This window comes from Megalobrama amblycephala, linkage group LG1 (genome assembly GCF_018812025.1).
Source record: "Megalobrama amblycephala isolate DHTTF-2021 linkage group LG1, ASM1881202v1, whole genome shotgun sequence".
Lineage (NCBI taxonomy): Eukaryota > Metazoa > Chordata > Actinopteri > Cypriniformes > Xenocyprididae > Megalobrama > Megalobrama amblycephala.
Genome location: NC_063044.1, coordinates 10504902 through 10518876, shown reverse-complemented (window position 1 = coordinate 10518876; position 13975 = coordinate 10504902). Strand labels below are relative to the sequence as shown.

At 41.9% G+C, this 13975-nt stretch overlaps 1 protein-coding gene across 1 annotated transcript; it reads left to right on the top strand.

Moving 5' to 3' along the window:
* The first annotated feature begins 425 nt into the window (after positions 1-425).
* Positions 426-12881, top strand: LOC125262577 (trichohyalin-like). Its single transcript, XM_048181413.1, has 4 exons — positions 426-1403; positions 1474-2079; positions 9272-11409; positions 12167-12881. The coding sequence occupies exons 1-4, from the start codon at positions 977-979 to the stop codon at positions 12860-12862; spliced, it is 3867 nt and encodes a 1288-aa protein (XP_048037370.1). The 5' UTR covers positions 426-976; the 3' UTR covers positions 12863-12881.
* Positions 12882-13975: the final 1094 nt, after the last annotated feature.

The window sequence follows — 13975 nt, the reverse complement described above, 5'->3', positions numbered from 1 at the left end:
GATTAAGGCATTTACATGAAAGCTTTTCAGTCCAATTGAGCCATCGATATGATTACTAACAGATTATTTGGTTGCATGTAAACATAGTCAGTGATTCTGTTCGTTTTTCATCAGGCGTCTACAATAATGCTCAATTCATTCATTTACTCACTTAATTATCTCATTAACTCTAACAGTGCTTCAGTGTTAACTTTGCTGGTGGTTCCCACATTAACAGAGCAGTGTTAATTTAACACCGGGGATTTTGCTGTACTTCCACTTTGAATAATATTGCTGATTGAAAAAATTTAATGTTAATGTAGTTTATAATGTAAGACATTTTTAATGTATGTTAATGTAGTTTATAATGTTACTGTTATGGAGTCAAATATAATGATTTGTTTTTATACAGTGACTGCTTCCCATAATCCTGATTGTAGGAGAGAAGAGAGCCTAAGCCTACCTCCTTTGAGTAAATTTGAGTATAGATCAGGGGTGTCCAAACTCGGTCCTGTAGGGCTACTTTCCTGCAGAGTTTAGCTCCAACTTACCACAACACACCTTCCTGGAAGTTTGTAGTATGCCTAAAAGCCTTGATTAGCTGGTTCAGGTATGTTTAATTGGGGTTGGAGCTAAACTCTACTGGACAGTTGCCCTCCAGGAGCAGGATTGTACACCCCTAGTATAGATGAACAAATATATTATGAAGTGATAAAGAGTGTGTAGAAATTATGGGCAAATTACACTGAAAAATGGCCAAAAACACTGAAACATAAGTGCAAAACTGAACCTCAAATATGTCTGCTTCTGTTGACTTCTCTTCATATCACATGTGTGCTTTGTTTCAGTGAAGGATCTGAGGATTGTTCTCCTGGGGAAGAGTGTGTCAGAAAACAGTGGAGTGGGAAACTTCCTGTTGGGACAAGCAGCGTTTGACAGTGAAGCTCCTCCAGATGTTGTAGAGAGAGTCGGAGGAAGATTGAAGGACAAACATGTGATGGTCATCAACAGTCCTCAGCTGCTCCAGACAAACATCTCAGATCATCGGATCACACAGACAGTGAGAGAGTGTGTGTCTCTGTCTGATCCAGGACCTCATGTGATCGTTCTGGTCCTCAAACATGATCAGTGTTCAGCAGAAGATCAAGAGTGTGTGCAGAAGGTGCTGGACTCTTTCTCTGAGAGGGTTTATCAACACACCATGGTGCTCACCACACAAGAGCCCACTGAAACCAATGACATCCTACAGAAGATCATTCAGAAATGCTTCAATAGACACTTCAGTCTTCAGAGAAGAGGCTCTCCTGATGATCTTCTACAGATGTTTGAGGACATTGTGAAATTGAATGATGGACAACACCTGGATTGTGCTGAAGCTGAGGCTTCACAGTATTTCTCAATGAAACAACAAGGCATGAAAAAATGTAAGTGTGATGATATTTGATGTTTCTAATGATAAATCAAAGGTTTTGTTAAACTTCCTTCTTCTATCAGTTTCAGATGATGTAAAGCTGAATCTGATTGTGGGTGGAAGTGATGGCACATTAAAATCCTCCATATCAGAGCTGATCCTGCAGCAGACAGACAGAAGATCAGATGTGGATCTTCATGAACGTCAGATCAGTCTGGTGGAGCTTCCAGCTCTGTTCAACGCTCGTCTTTCAGAGGAGGAAGTGATGCGTCAAACTCTCTGCTGTTTGTCTCTCTGTCATCCTGGAGTTCATGTTTTCCTCCTCATTATTCCTGATAATCCACTGACTAATGAAGACAAAGCAGAAATGGAGGCAATCAAAAGGACCTTCAGCTCTAAAATCAACAAACACATGATGATCCTCATAATGCAGAATTCAGAGTGTCAGACAGCAGAACTCAATGAAGAAACACAGTCTGTCATTGAGAGTTTTGGAGGACGACATAATTTCTTTGGTCCCAACACACAAGTGTCCACATTGATGAAGAACATTGAGCAGATCCTGGAAGAAAACAGAGGAGAGTTTTTCTCCACAGAGACATTTTTGGAGGCACAGATGAAAAAACTGCTGCAATTTGAAGAGATGAAGAAGAAAATGAATTCACTAGAGACACATTTACTATCACCAGGTAATGAGTAGCTTGGGTCTTAAACTATACAACTTGAAATCCCAAAATCCTAGGTATTCTGACTACACAAAAACAAGGTTAAAGGTCAAGTGTTCCACAGGAAAAAAGATGCCTAGAATAGTCAAGCTGATCATTTTGGTCAATCACAAAGCTACTCTTGAGTGAGACAGTCATTGCCTTTACATGGACCCTAATAATCCAATCGTAATAGGACTAGAAGCACAATCAGAATAAAATAAAAAAAATCACATGTGATCACGTCAAGTGGATTGAATAGGCCAAATCCAATGAAAATTGTTAGGGGTGGTTCATTCCTTTTGTAATCTGAGCGAGAGGACATGTAAATACTTGGGGCCCTATTTTAACGATCTAAACGCAAAGTGTAAAGCGCACGGCACAGGTGCACTCAGGGCGTGTCCAAATCCACTTTTGCTCTTTTAACGACGGAAAAACGGTCCGTGCGCCGGGGCGCATTTTTGAAATGGGTTGCCCCTATTCTCATAATGAGTAATGGGCGTAACGTTCAATAAACCAATCAGAGTGTCATCTCCCATTCCCTTTAGGAGCGAGATGCACTCGCGCCATGGCGGATTGCTATTTACATGGCGGAATTTGTTGGCGGAAAAGCTGAATGCTTTCAAGCGAAGAAACCGATCTGCTCGTGCGCGAAGTTAAAGCACGCGAGCAGATCATCTACGGGACAAGCAGGAATCCACCAAAGCTTCCCGAGGTGAAGAAGGCGTGGGATGAATTAGCAGTGATTGTGTCCTCGTCTTCAGGCATCAGATGTTTTGCTGAAATTACCTGTTAAGTGGCCAGTCAATCTTTCAGTCGTCTGCGTTGGATGCAACGCTTTCAAATAGCTCAGCGCGATGAGTCAGTTAATATATATATGTGTGTATTGGCACGATTGTTCAATTAATTAGCCAATTTCGTTCATCATTATAAGTAGTAATAGGCTGAATTGAAAATAGGTAGCCTAATTCTAATACACGCAATGACTATTCATCATTACATTTTTATATTTATGTAGCCTACACAATAATATTCTTTTACACTGTAATCCTTTTGTTTTTAATATTTGGCATGTTTGTGTGATGCGCATCCCTGTGTGTAATAAGCAAAGTCAACGCGCACTGTGGACGCGCCCAGAGGCGCAGTTTCTACCAATGCGCTCTAACAAAAAAAAAAAAAAAATATTGCGCCATTGACTTTGGACTTTAGACCAGGTTTGAGTTGGTCTATGGCGCAGTCTATTTTCAGCTCCTTAAAATAGCAATGCGCCGGCAATGCGCCTGAACACGCCTCTTTTTTAGACCAGCACGCCCATGGGCGCACTAACTGGCGCAAATGCATTTACTAATTTAAGGACGTGGCGCTGAACGGGAAAACGCAAACGGCGCCGAACGCAAACTAGCAAACACACTTGCACTGCGCCTTGCGTCGCATTGCGCCGGGTGTATTATAGGGCCCTTGATGAGAGTTGTTCCTAGTGACAAAATTCTAGGAAAATTCTTAGAAATGTGGGTGTTTCTTAAAATTAAAGAAAAGATCCTAGTAAAAAAAAAAGTAATTCAGAAAGCATCTTAACCCTTAAAAGAGGTCCAACATTGTTAGGAGTATGGACGAGGACTTTTAAGAGGCTTAAGAGTTTCTGTAGCAGTAGCGAAAATGGCCGAAACGCAAAGAGGGAGAAGAAATGTGTTGCAAAATGCATGACAGTGAGTTAATATGACACTACACATTAGATGTGGAGCATCTTAAAAGGTATATTTAGACAGCACATAGCATTTAAACAAGATGCCTCAGTTTCTTAAACTGTCTACCTACTTTAGCTGTAAAGGGACCAAAACAGTAGATTCCAGTGAAGAAGAATAGGGGTTTGAATAATCGCAGTTGGGTCTGAGGGAGATCAGCCATTTGATGCATTGTTGGTTTAGTTGGCCATCTTTGACTATCTGGGCACAAGTATTGCTGCTGTTTAATGTCTTCTCTACCACATAAAATTCAGTACTTATGGCAGAGCTCCGCAGCGATTTGTTCAGAACCGGATTGGTGAAGCTCTTTGTCTGTCCTAAATGAGGAGTTGGGTTGTTTTTAGGGATGGTGCTAGAACAACTGGGTGAATAACATCTGCGTCTTATAGTTGACTGTGGAGTCTGGCACCAACACAAATGAGCCCCACTGTGTGGTCATACTCTTGTGGCTAGAGGATGGTATTGATTTGCCTGCAACTATAGTGGAAGTTATCATATTGGAAGCTATCATGTTGAACTTTCCAAAGTATATCTCTTTCTGCTAATTGATGATCCTCATCTGAAGGATCCTGTAGATGTGCTGCTGCTGCTTCAAATAAGGATGCTGAACTGTTGTGGGTCAGGCAAGGACTGAACGTCAGTTACTGTTACATAACTACAGAAAGTAGGCTTCAGAAAGATTCTCCGATATACTTACTTTGGGGATAATTAGTTATTTAAAACATATGAGATAGTTAAGCAGCATGACTGTTAACTCAAAACAGCTGTTCTGCCGGATTATTATCGTAATTGCAAATGTTACATTTATTTTATACCATGGTCTGTCTGACTACTCGATTCTGATTTTTTGGAAGGTGTGCAACAAAACTGTTTAATAAACAGGTTGTTCCAAGTCAGTTTAATCACCATTGTATATTAAAGGGTTAGTTCACCCACAAAAGAAAATAATGTAATTTATTACTCACCCTCATGTCGTTCTACACCTGAAAGACCTTGATTCATCTTCGTAACACAAATTAAGATATTTCTGATTAAATCCGATGGCTCCGTGAGGCCTGCATTCAAAGCAATGACATTTCCTCTCTCAAGATCCAGAAAGCTACTAAAAACATATTTAAATCAGTTAATGTGGTAGAACAGTAGTTATACCTTAATATTATAAAGCGACAATAATACTTTTTGTGTGCCAAAAAAACAAAATAGCGACTTTTCAACAATATAGTGATGGGCTTCGGAGCTTTACGAATCGAATCAGTGACTCGGATCTCCTATCAAACAGCTAAACTGCTGAAATCACGTGACTTTGGTGCTCCAAGTCACTGATTCGATTCGTAAAGCTCCGAAGCAGTGTTTTGAAATCAGCCATCACTATATTGTTGAGAAGTCGTTATTTTGTTTTTTTGGCGCACAAAAAGTATTCTCGTCGTTTCATAACATTAAGGTTGAACCACTGTAGTCACGTGAATGTTTTAAATACGTCTTTAGTATCTTTCTGGGCATTAATTGTCATTGCTGTTAATGCAGGCCTCACTGAGCCATCAGATTTAATCAAAAATATCTTAATTTGTGTTACGAAGATGAACGGGGTGTGGAACGACATGAGGTTGAGCAATAAATGACATTATTTTCATTTTTGAACTATCCCTTTAATGCGCTGTTTTCCTTCTATATTAATGCACTCTCGCGCTGCCACATACACAAACACAGGAGGACAGAAACTTGTTCTCAATGCTGCCCTGTGATTTTTAGTAATAAAATCCCTTTGCTACTGAATCCCTATGTATGTATTTCTCAGCAACAAGGGGGTTACAATGCTGTGTTTAAGTAATTAAACGCAGAGCTTTGTTGTTATTAGAGAGATCACTGTACAGACGCAGGTACACCATCTCTCTCCCCTCTCTCTCATCTGCACATCTCTCTCCACTCTTTCTCTATAATGAACTCAAATAAATGCTATAATTCAAACAAATGTAATCACTGTGCGCTACTTTAGTACTTTACTACTTTAGCGATTCAAACTGGGCAGTATGCTAGATCTAACAAGCTAGAACTGACAGAAATATTTTTACCCTTACAGTCAGATATTGCAGTGCAAATATCAATAACTGCTTTTACGTTTTAAGTTCTGGCAAATAATCATGTTATTAGCAGGATAATCCACAGCTAGCTCTGCATTAAATGATTTTAATGCACTTTGCGTTGGGCGGTTCTTTGCCTCCATGTCGTGCATTAAAATCTTTTAAAGGTGGGATCAGTATATTTTGAAAAACGCTGTTGGACATTGTTGATATTTGAAATCAACCCAAACAAACCCACCGATGATGAAATCACATGATATTCGGCAGCTCCGTCAAGGGTTGTGTGCTGTACGTGCTGTCATAGCTTGGAATGCAAATGTAGTCAGGACTCTGAGAAAATCGCTTTGTTACGTTCGTCCCACGTTACTTTCGTTCCGGTTTTCCCCCACACACCGCTAGCCATGGATTATCCCTTACTTATAATTCAATAAACAGTTAAAAAAACAAGCAGTTATTATTCCAGTAAGTCACTTACATTTTTGACACAATATTGACTTTTTTTGTCCTATTTGTTACAGTACAGATAGGTCGGAGACAGGAATACACAAACAATGATGTTTATTGATGAGTGGAAGGGGGGGCTCGGCGGCTGCCACGTCAGGTTCTGTGGAAACAGAGACAGAAGGGTGGTGAGGTTTTAGGAGTGACACATGGAAGTGCGCTGTGAGTGGGGTGAATGCGGTACTCAGGCCCGCTCCTGAGGGCCGAGGACCCCGGCGTCGTGGTGGTCATCCTCTTCCACGTGGGGCAGGTCTGTTGGGAGTTGCCGTGGAATGCTTGAGGTGACGAGAATGTCATTTCTAGGGACCCAAGAGCGCTTGATGTAGCTTCCCAGCCACCAGATATTCCAGGACCACCACGGCACTGGGAGTCCAAGATCTCATGAACCTCGGCTGTACCGTCGTCCAATGAGTGGAAGGGGGGGCCCGGCGGCTGCCACGTCAGGTTCTGTGGAAACAGAGACAGAAGGGTGGTGAGGTTTTAGGAGTGACACATGGAAAGTGGGGTGAATGCGGTACTCAGGAGGTAGCTGAGTTTGTAGGTGACCGGGTTGATCTGCTCCAGGATGGTGAATGGGCAGACGGGACAGTCTGATGTCCCGTGTCGACAGCCAGACCTTCTTTCCCGGTTGATAGGAGGGAGCGTGGGAGCGACGAAGGTCGGCTGTCATCCTGTCCCAGGGCTCGTTGCACTGGTGGTGTGCCCCAGACCCTCTTGCTCTCTCAGAACCAGTAGTCTACCGCTGGAACGTTAGCTGGTTCCCCGTCCCAGGGGAACAGTGGGGGTTGGTAACCGAGTACGCATTGGAATGGAGTGAGTCCAGTAGATGGCTAACGTAGGGAGTTCTGTGTGTACTCGGCCCAACCCAGGTATTGGTTCCAAGAGTCCTGGTGGCCATGACAGAAGGTACGGAGGAAGTGGCCGATCTCCTGGATCTTCCTCTCCATCTGCCCGTTCGACTGAGGATGGTAGCCGGAGGAGAGACTGACGGTCACACCCAGGAGGGATAGGAAGGCCTTCCATACTCGAGAGATGAACTGGGGTCCTCTGTCTGAGACGATATCTTCGGGAATACTATAGTATCAGAATATATGATTAAACATGAGTTCAGCAGTTTCCATGGCGGTAGGTAGACCTCTCAGGGGAATCAGACGGCATGACTTGGAGAAACGGTCTACGACTACCAGGATGCAGGTGTGACCATCGGAGGCAGGCAGGTCAGTGATGAAGTCCACTCCCAGGTGTGACCAGGGTCGCTCAGGAACGGGCAGAGGATTGAGCTTGCCGGCTGGAAGATGGTGAGGGCTCTTGGAGTTGGCGCACTCCCTGCAGTCGTGTTCTGTTGATGTACTGCAAGCCTGCTGGACAACCCGGCGGAGCATTGGCAGAGGCATTGGAGGAGGGTAAGGTCTCTTCTGACCAGTCGATAGGGCTCACGAAGATAGATTCAGGGAGGATAGTTTCTGGTTCTTCATCACTTTCCTCTGGAGCATGGAGATGAGATAAGGCATCCTCTTTGACATTTTTGGGGCCAGGATGGAAGGAGATCGTAAAGTCAAAGCGGGAGAAGAACATAGCCCAGCGTGCTTGTCGAGGATTCAGTCTTTTAGCAGCTCGCAGGTATTCCAAGTTTTTATGATCAGTAAGGACCAGGAAGGGATGCTTGGCTCCCACCAACCAATGCCTCCATTCTTCCAGGGCCAACTTGACTGCCAGGAGTTCGCAGTCACCGATGTTGTAGTTGACCTCCGCCGGGTTGAGCTTGCGGGAGAAGAAGGCGCATGAATGGAGTTTACTTGGAGTGTCCCCTGCTGCTGAGAAAGCACCGCTCCCACTCCGGTGGTGGAGGCATCCACTTCCACGATCAAGGGCAAGTCTGGATTGGGGTGGACGAGGAGGGGAGCGGTGGTGAAGGCTTCTTTGAGGGCGTTAGACCAGGACCTGATGGCTTCCACCTTTCCCTCGTCCATCCGGATGCCACTGTGATCGATGATGTAACCCAGCAAATGTACAGATGGTTGATGGAATGAGCACTTTTCAGCTTTCAGAAAGAGGTGGAACTGTCTCAGGCGTTGGAGGACCTCCGCAACGTGGTGGCGATGTTCGGCCAGGCTCCAGGAGTATATGAGGATGTCATCTATGTAGACCAGTACAAACTTGTGAAGGAACTCCCGGAGCACCTCATGGATGAAATCCTGGAATACGGAGGGGGCGTTGACCAGGCCATAAGGCACAACTAGGTATTCATAGTGGCCGGTGGGCGTGACAAAGGCGGTCTTCCACTCGTCCCCCTCGCGTATCCGGATGAGGTTGTACGCGCTGCGGAGGTCCAGCTTGGTGAACACAGTGGCACCACGGAGATGTTCTAGAGCCGCTGGGATGAGAGGAAGGGGATAACGGAACTTACCTTATTTATACGTGAGTCGTTGAGCAAATAAGGTAAAAATAAATGCTATAAGACAAATAAAGTGTTTTTTGGCCTTGCATGCTTTTAAACCTGTTGTTGGAGACTCCCAAAACAAAAATGGGAACCTTTCAAATGCCATAATAGGGGCACTTTAATAAATTTATTCCATCTCTAATATATTTTCCTCATTGGAAAGTCATTTTAAAAAAGCAGTTATCAAGGATGGTGCTGGTCTAGTGGGTTGTCACTCTATGCCATCTTCATCCTTCACTCTTTCTGGCTGGATGACCAGAGTATCAGGTGATCTCTCATCACTCTGCTTACTTACCCAGATGTCAAGAGCAAGTTGTAATGATTATTGATGAAAATTTCATTAGACTTGCAAAATATTGTTCGCAATTTTCATCTCTGATGTTTGCATTAATCCTGGTGCATTTTCTCCTGTACAGATTTAACAGAGAGTGAAGATGATCTGAGGATTGTGCTGCTGGGAAAAACTGGAGTTGGGAAAAGTGCAACCGGAAACACAATCTTAGGAAATAATGCATTTACTGCTGAAACATCTCATAAGTCAGTTACTAAAGAGAGTCAGAGAGAATCATCTGAAATCAATGGTCGACACGTTACTGTGATCGACACTCCAGGAGTGTTTGATACTGAACTGAGTAATCAGGAGATCCAGAGAGAAATCAGCCACTGCATCTCCATGATCCTGCCTGGACCACATGTGTTCATCATTGTGCTCAATTTAGGACAACGATTCACTCCAGAAGAAGCAACATCAGTCAAGATCATCCAAGAGACATTTGGTGAGAAATCTCTAAAGTACACTATGGTGCTCTTCACCAGAGGAGATGATCTGAAGGATAAAACCATTGAACAGTTTCTGGGAGAACCTGGATCTCCTTTGATGAAGCTGATTGAAGCGTGTGGAAACAGATTCCATGTCTTCAATAATAACCAGACTGGAGACCGAACACAGGTGTCTGATCTACTGGAGAAGATAGACTACATGGTGGAAGCAAACGGAGGGAGTTTCTACTCTTGTAAGATGTTCAGAGAGATGGAAAGAGAAAAACAAGAACAGCAGATGAAGATCCTGATGGACAGAGTCAGAGAAAAGGAAGAGGAGATGAAGAAACTAGAAGAAGAGAAAGTGAGAATGAAGATGATGATGGACAAAGAACGACAGAATCATGACAAAGAGAGAAAAAGAAGAGAAGATGAATTTAAAAGAGAAATAAGAGAACAAGAGAAACATCAGAGAGAGATACGAGATGAGATGAGACGAGAACGAGAGACATTTAAACATGAAATAGAGGAAATGAGGGAAGAAAAAGAGAAAATACAATTAGAAAGAGAAAAACTTCAAATGAAATATGACACAGAAATAGACAGACTGATGAACAAAATAGAGAATGAAAGACAGAATCATGAAAAAGAGAGAAAGAAAATAGAAAAAGAATATATAGAAAGAGAAGAACATTTTAAAACACAAATAAAAGAGAAAGAAGAGAAAGAAAAAGAAATCCATGAGGAGATGAAGAGAGAACGTGAAGAATGGGAGAAACTGAAACTACAGGAAAAGACAAGAAGAGAGGAAGAGGATGAGAAAAGAAGAGAAAAAGAACAGAGAGTTTGTAATGAATTTAATCAGAGACTGAAACAAGAGAGAGAGAGAATGGAAAGAGAGAAAGAAGATCTTCAATCTAAACATGAAGCAGAAGAAAACAAGATGAAGATGATGATGGAGAAACTGAACAGAGAAAGAGAAGAACTGATGAAGAAACACGAAGAAGAGAAAGTGAAAATGATGATGATGATGCTGGAGGAAGAGCAACAGAATCATGACAAAGAGAGAAAGAGGAGAGAAGAAGAATTTAGAGAGAGAGAAGAAAGACAAAAGAGAGAAATGAAAGACAAAGAGGAGCAAGAGAGAGAGATGATGGAGAATGCAAAAAGAGAACAAGAGATGTTTAAAAATGAAATGGAGACAATTAGGCAAGAAAAAGAAAATGTGGAGAAAGAAAAAGAAACCCTTGAAACTGAATACATCACAGAAATAGAGAGACTAATGAAGAGAATAGAGGATGAAAGACAGAATAATGATACAGAGAGAAAGAGAAGAGAAGAAGAGTTTAATGAAAGGGAAGGACAATATAAAACACAAAAAATGAAACACAAAGAGGAGAGAGATGAACAGATGCAGAAAATTAAGAGAGAACAAGAGGAATGGGAGAAACAGAAACTAGAGGATAAGATCAGAAAAGAAGAGGATGAGAAAAAGAGAGAGAGAGAAAAGCAGATTTCTGATGAACAGATTCTGAGACTGAAGAGTGAAATGGATGGAATAATCAGAGAGAAAGAGAGAATAGAAAGAGAAGGACGAGGAAAACTAGAGGATTTAGAAAAGAGACTAAAAGAAGAAATAAACATGAGAGAAGATCAATTAAAGACTTTTGAAGTAGCAGTGAAACTTCATGAAGAAAATCATGAAGATGAGCTAATGAGAATACAAGTGGAGTGGATAGAGGAATATGAAAGAGAGAAAGAGGAGATGAAGAAGATCTGCTCTGATTCAATACAGGTGAGTGTTCATGTCAATTTTGGTCTGTCCTGTTCGTTCTGTTAGAATTATGCCCTTGGAGCTTAAGAAAACGTCTCAGGTTACGCATGTAACCATGGTTCCCTGAGAAAAGGCATTCCCCGTAGCGCTGCATCATAGCGCTATGGGGAATGCCTTCTTGTGAACCGGTGTCTGAAATGCTTATCAAATCACGGCAATACTATTGGCAGGCGACAGCCTATGACTTCACTACTAGTGCGACCCAAATACACATAAGGGGCGCCTAGAGAACAAGTCATCCACTTTTCGTCTAGGGACTGTTCAGCAGACGGTCCCGAGGCATGGCAAAGAGATGCAGTGTCTCATTCTCTGTTCTCAGGGGACCATGGTTACATGTGTAGCCTGAGACATTCCCTTTCGACTCCTAAACAGAGTCTCTGAAACACTTTCCTCCCGAGGAGGCATCCAGAAAGAAGGACTGCAAACTGGCAGTAACCAACTCAGACCGGATCGTAGAGATGGGCATCCTGGAAAGCAGGACTCAGCATAGCACTTTTCAACCCTTGCAAGTGAGGGAAGTTACTCTGCTCGACTTCTGTGTGTTACCGAGCACAGAAGCCTGTCCCTCTTCCCTCGAGAAGAGAGACAAATGAGAGTGGAGCTTCCTCAGCAGGGCGTTCCCATTGCACTATGACTTTGAGTGCGAGTTGCCATTAAAAAGGGAACTATTCTTTCTCAAGAATTGTTAATAAACTATTTGTGTTGGTTTTAACTCTAGAAAGTCACAGCCTACAGGAAACTGGAGACTGAATACAACAAGTGGTCCTGGAGTCTTCACAGTGCCATGATGGAAACTGAGAACAAACTACAAAATAAAGTAGATAATAAAGTAATTCATGAGATTGAGGAAACTGATCTTCAAAGAGAACTGAAGAAGACAAGTGAAGAAATGGAAAAATCAATGTCAGAATTCTTTGAGAAAGACAAAGATATACTGATTCAGTGGAAAACATCATTTGAAATCAAAATCAAAGAGCTTCAGGAAAACATTGTGAGAGAAACAAAAATTAAATTAAATGAGATTATTCAGCAGCGAGACCTGAAGAAAAAGATTGATGCTCAGAGGACATATAATGAAAACACTCTCTATGAAAAGAGCAAAGAGCTTGCCTTAAAACTCAAAGACAAAACAAATAATGAAACACTGAAGAAAGAATTTGATTTGTTTTGGGAACAGAGTGTGAAAAAGATAATAAAAGATGCTCTAGCAATCAGAGATATTGACATAATGAGAGATGTGAAAGAGATCCTCAGTGACATCTATGAAGGATATCTCCCTGTAAACAACCTGAAGGTGAACAGGGATATTTTCTCTCTGTCAAGTTATTCATATTATGTACAGGACAAGAAAAAGATTGTATTTAAAGATTCCTTCAGATCAACAAAAGAGAAACTTAGGTTACATTCTATCTAAAGAGGAAGAAGCTCAAATAAGTTCATTAGTCAGAGATGTTGAACAGCAGACAGACAGAATGATTCAGTCATTTAACATTTCAATGATGGGCTACAACATCAACTACATTCAACAACTCACAGAATACATCAAAAGGAGAGTAACAGAACATGAGGAAGGAGCAGTGAAATACAAGTTCAAGAAAAAATTCTTCATTCATTTAGTTCTTTCAATATGTAAAAAAGCAAACAAGATGATCACTGACCAACACAGGATGTTCAGAGAAGCCAATGATCCTGTAATATATCTTAAAATGAAGAAACAGGAGAACTATAGTATTTTCCAAAAACACCTGCATGGAACTGCATCAGCTGCCATTTTTGGTGAGATCATCTGTCAGAAACTGAAAGAGCCCATTGAGCAGAGTGTCTACAAGAAGACTGCCAGAGATCTGACTGATGAAATGAGATCAAACTGTGAATCACTGAATGGAAACAGATCAAATCTGGAAAAACACATCCTGAAGACAGTGGCTGAAATGGAGGATTTTGACAAATACATGAACTACATTAATAATCCCAGAGATCACGTCAAGAGTTTCATCAGAGATGAAGTCAGTCGGTACATCACTGATAAGTTCAGTGTCAGTGTTTTACCCAAGATGAAGAAGACCATTGAACTCCTGCAGCAGAAGATCATGAAAGCAGCACATGAATCTACTGAACATGTTCAAGTGAACAGAGGAGATGTTGGTTTGTGGTTGAAGAGTTTCACACAGAAGCTCTCAGATGAGCTGATCTTCTCTGAAAAAGACCTCAGTGGAGTGAAACATGATGTTGATGATTTCAAACTCCTAGAAGATGTGATAAGACGACAGATTCCTGCTATAATGTCTAAAATCAGCAGTAAATTTAACACAAAGACTTTTCCTGTGAAATCTGGACTATAAGTTCAGACCAGATGGAGCTTCTGATTGATCACTTCTGTCGGTGCTGTTGGGTTCAGTGTCCGTTCTGTAAAGCCATCTGCACCAACACCATAGAAAACCATGATGAAGAGCACAGTGTTCCTTTCCACAGAGTGACTGGAATTAATGGCACATTTTACCATTCAACACAGAATCTTTGTGCTGAT

Excerpts from the sequence above, each read along its gene's own strand:
- LOC125262577 (XM_048181413.1), top strand. The coding sequence starts at position 977 with ATGGTCATCAACAGTCCTCAGCTGCTCCAGACAAACATCTCAGATCAT. Across the intron at positions 2,080-9,271 it reads GACACATTTACTATCACCAG|ATTTAACAGAGAGTGAAGAT; the intron begins GTAATGAGTAGC and ends TCTCCTGTACAG. Across the intron at positions 11,410-12,166 it reads TCTGCTCTGATTCAATACAG|AAAGTCACAGCCTACAGGAA; the intron begins GTGAGTGTTCAT and ends TTTTAACTCTAG.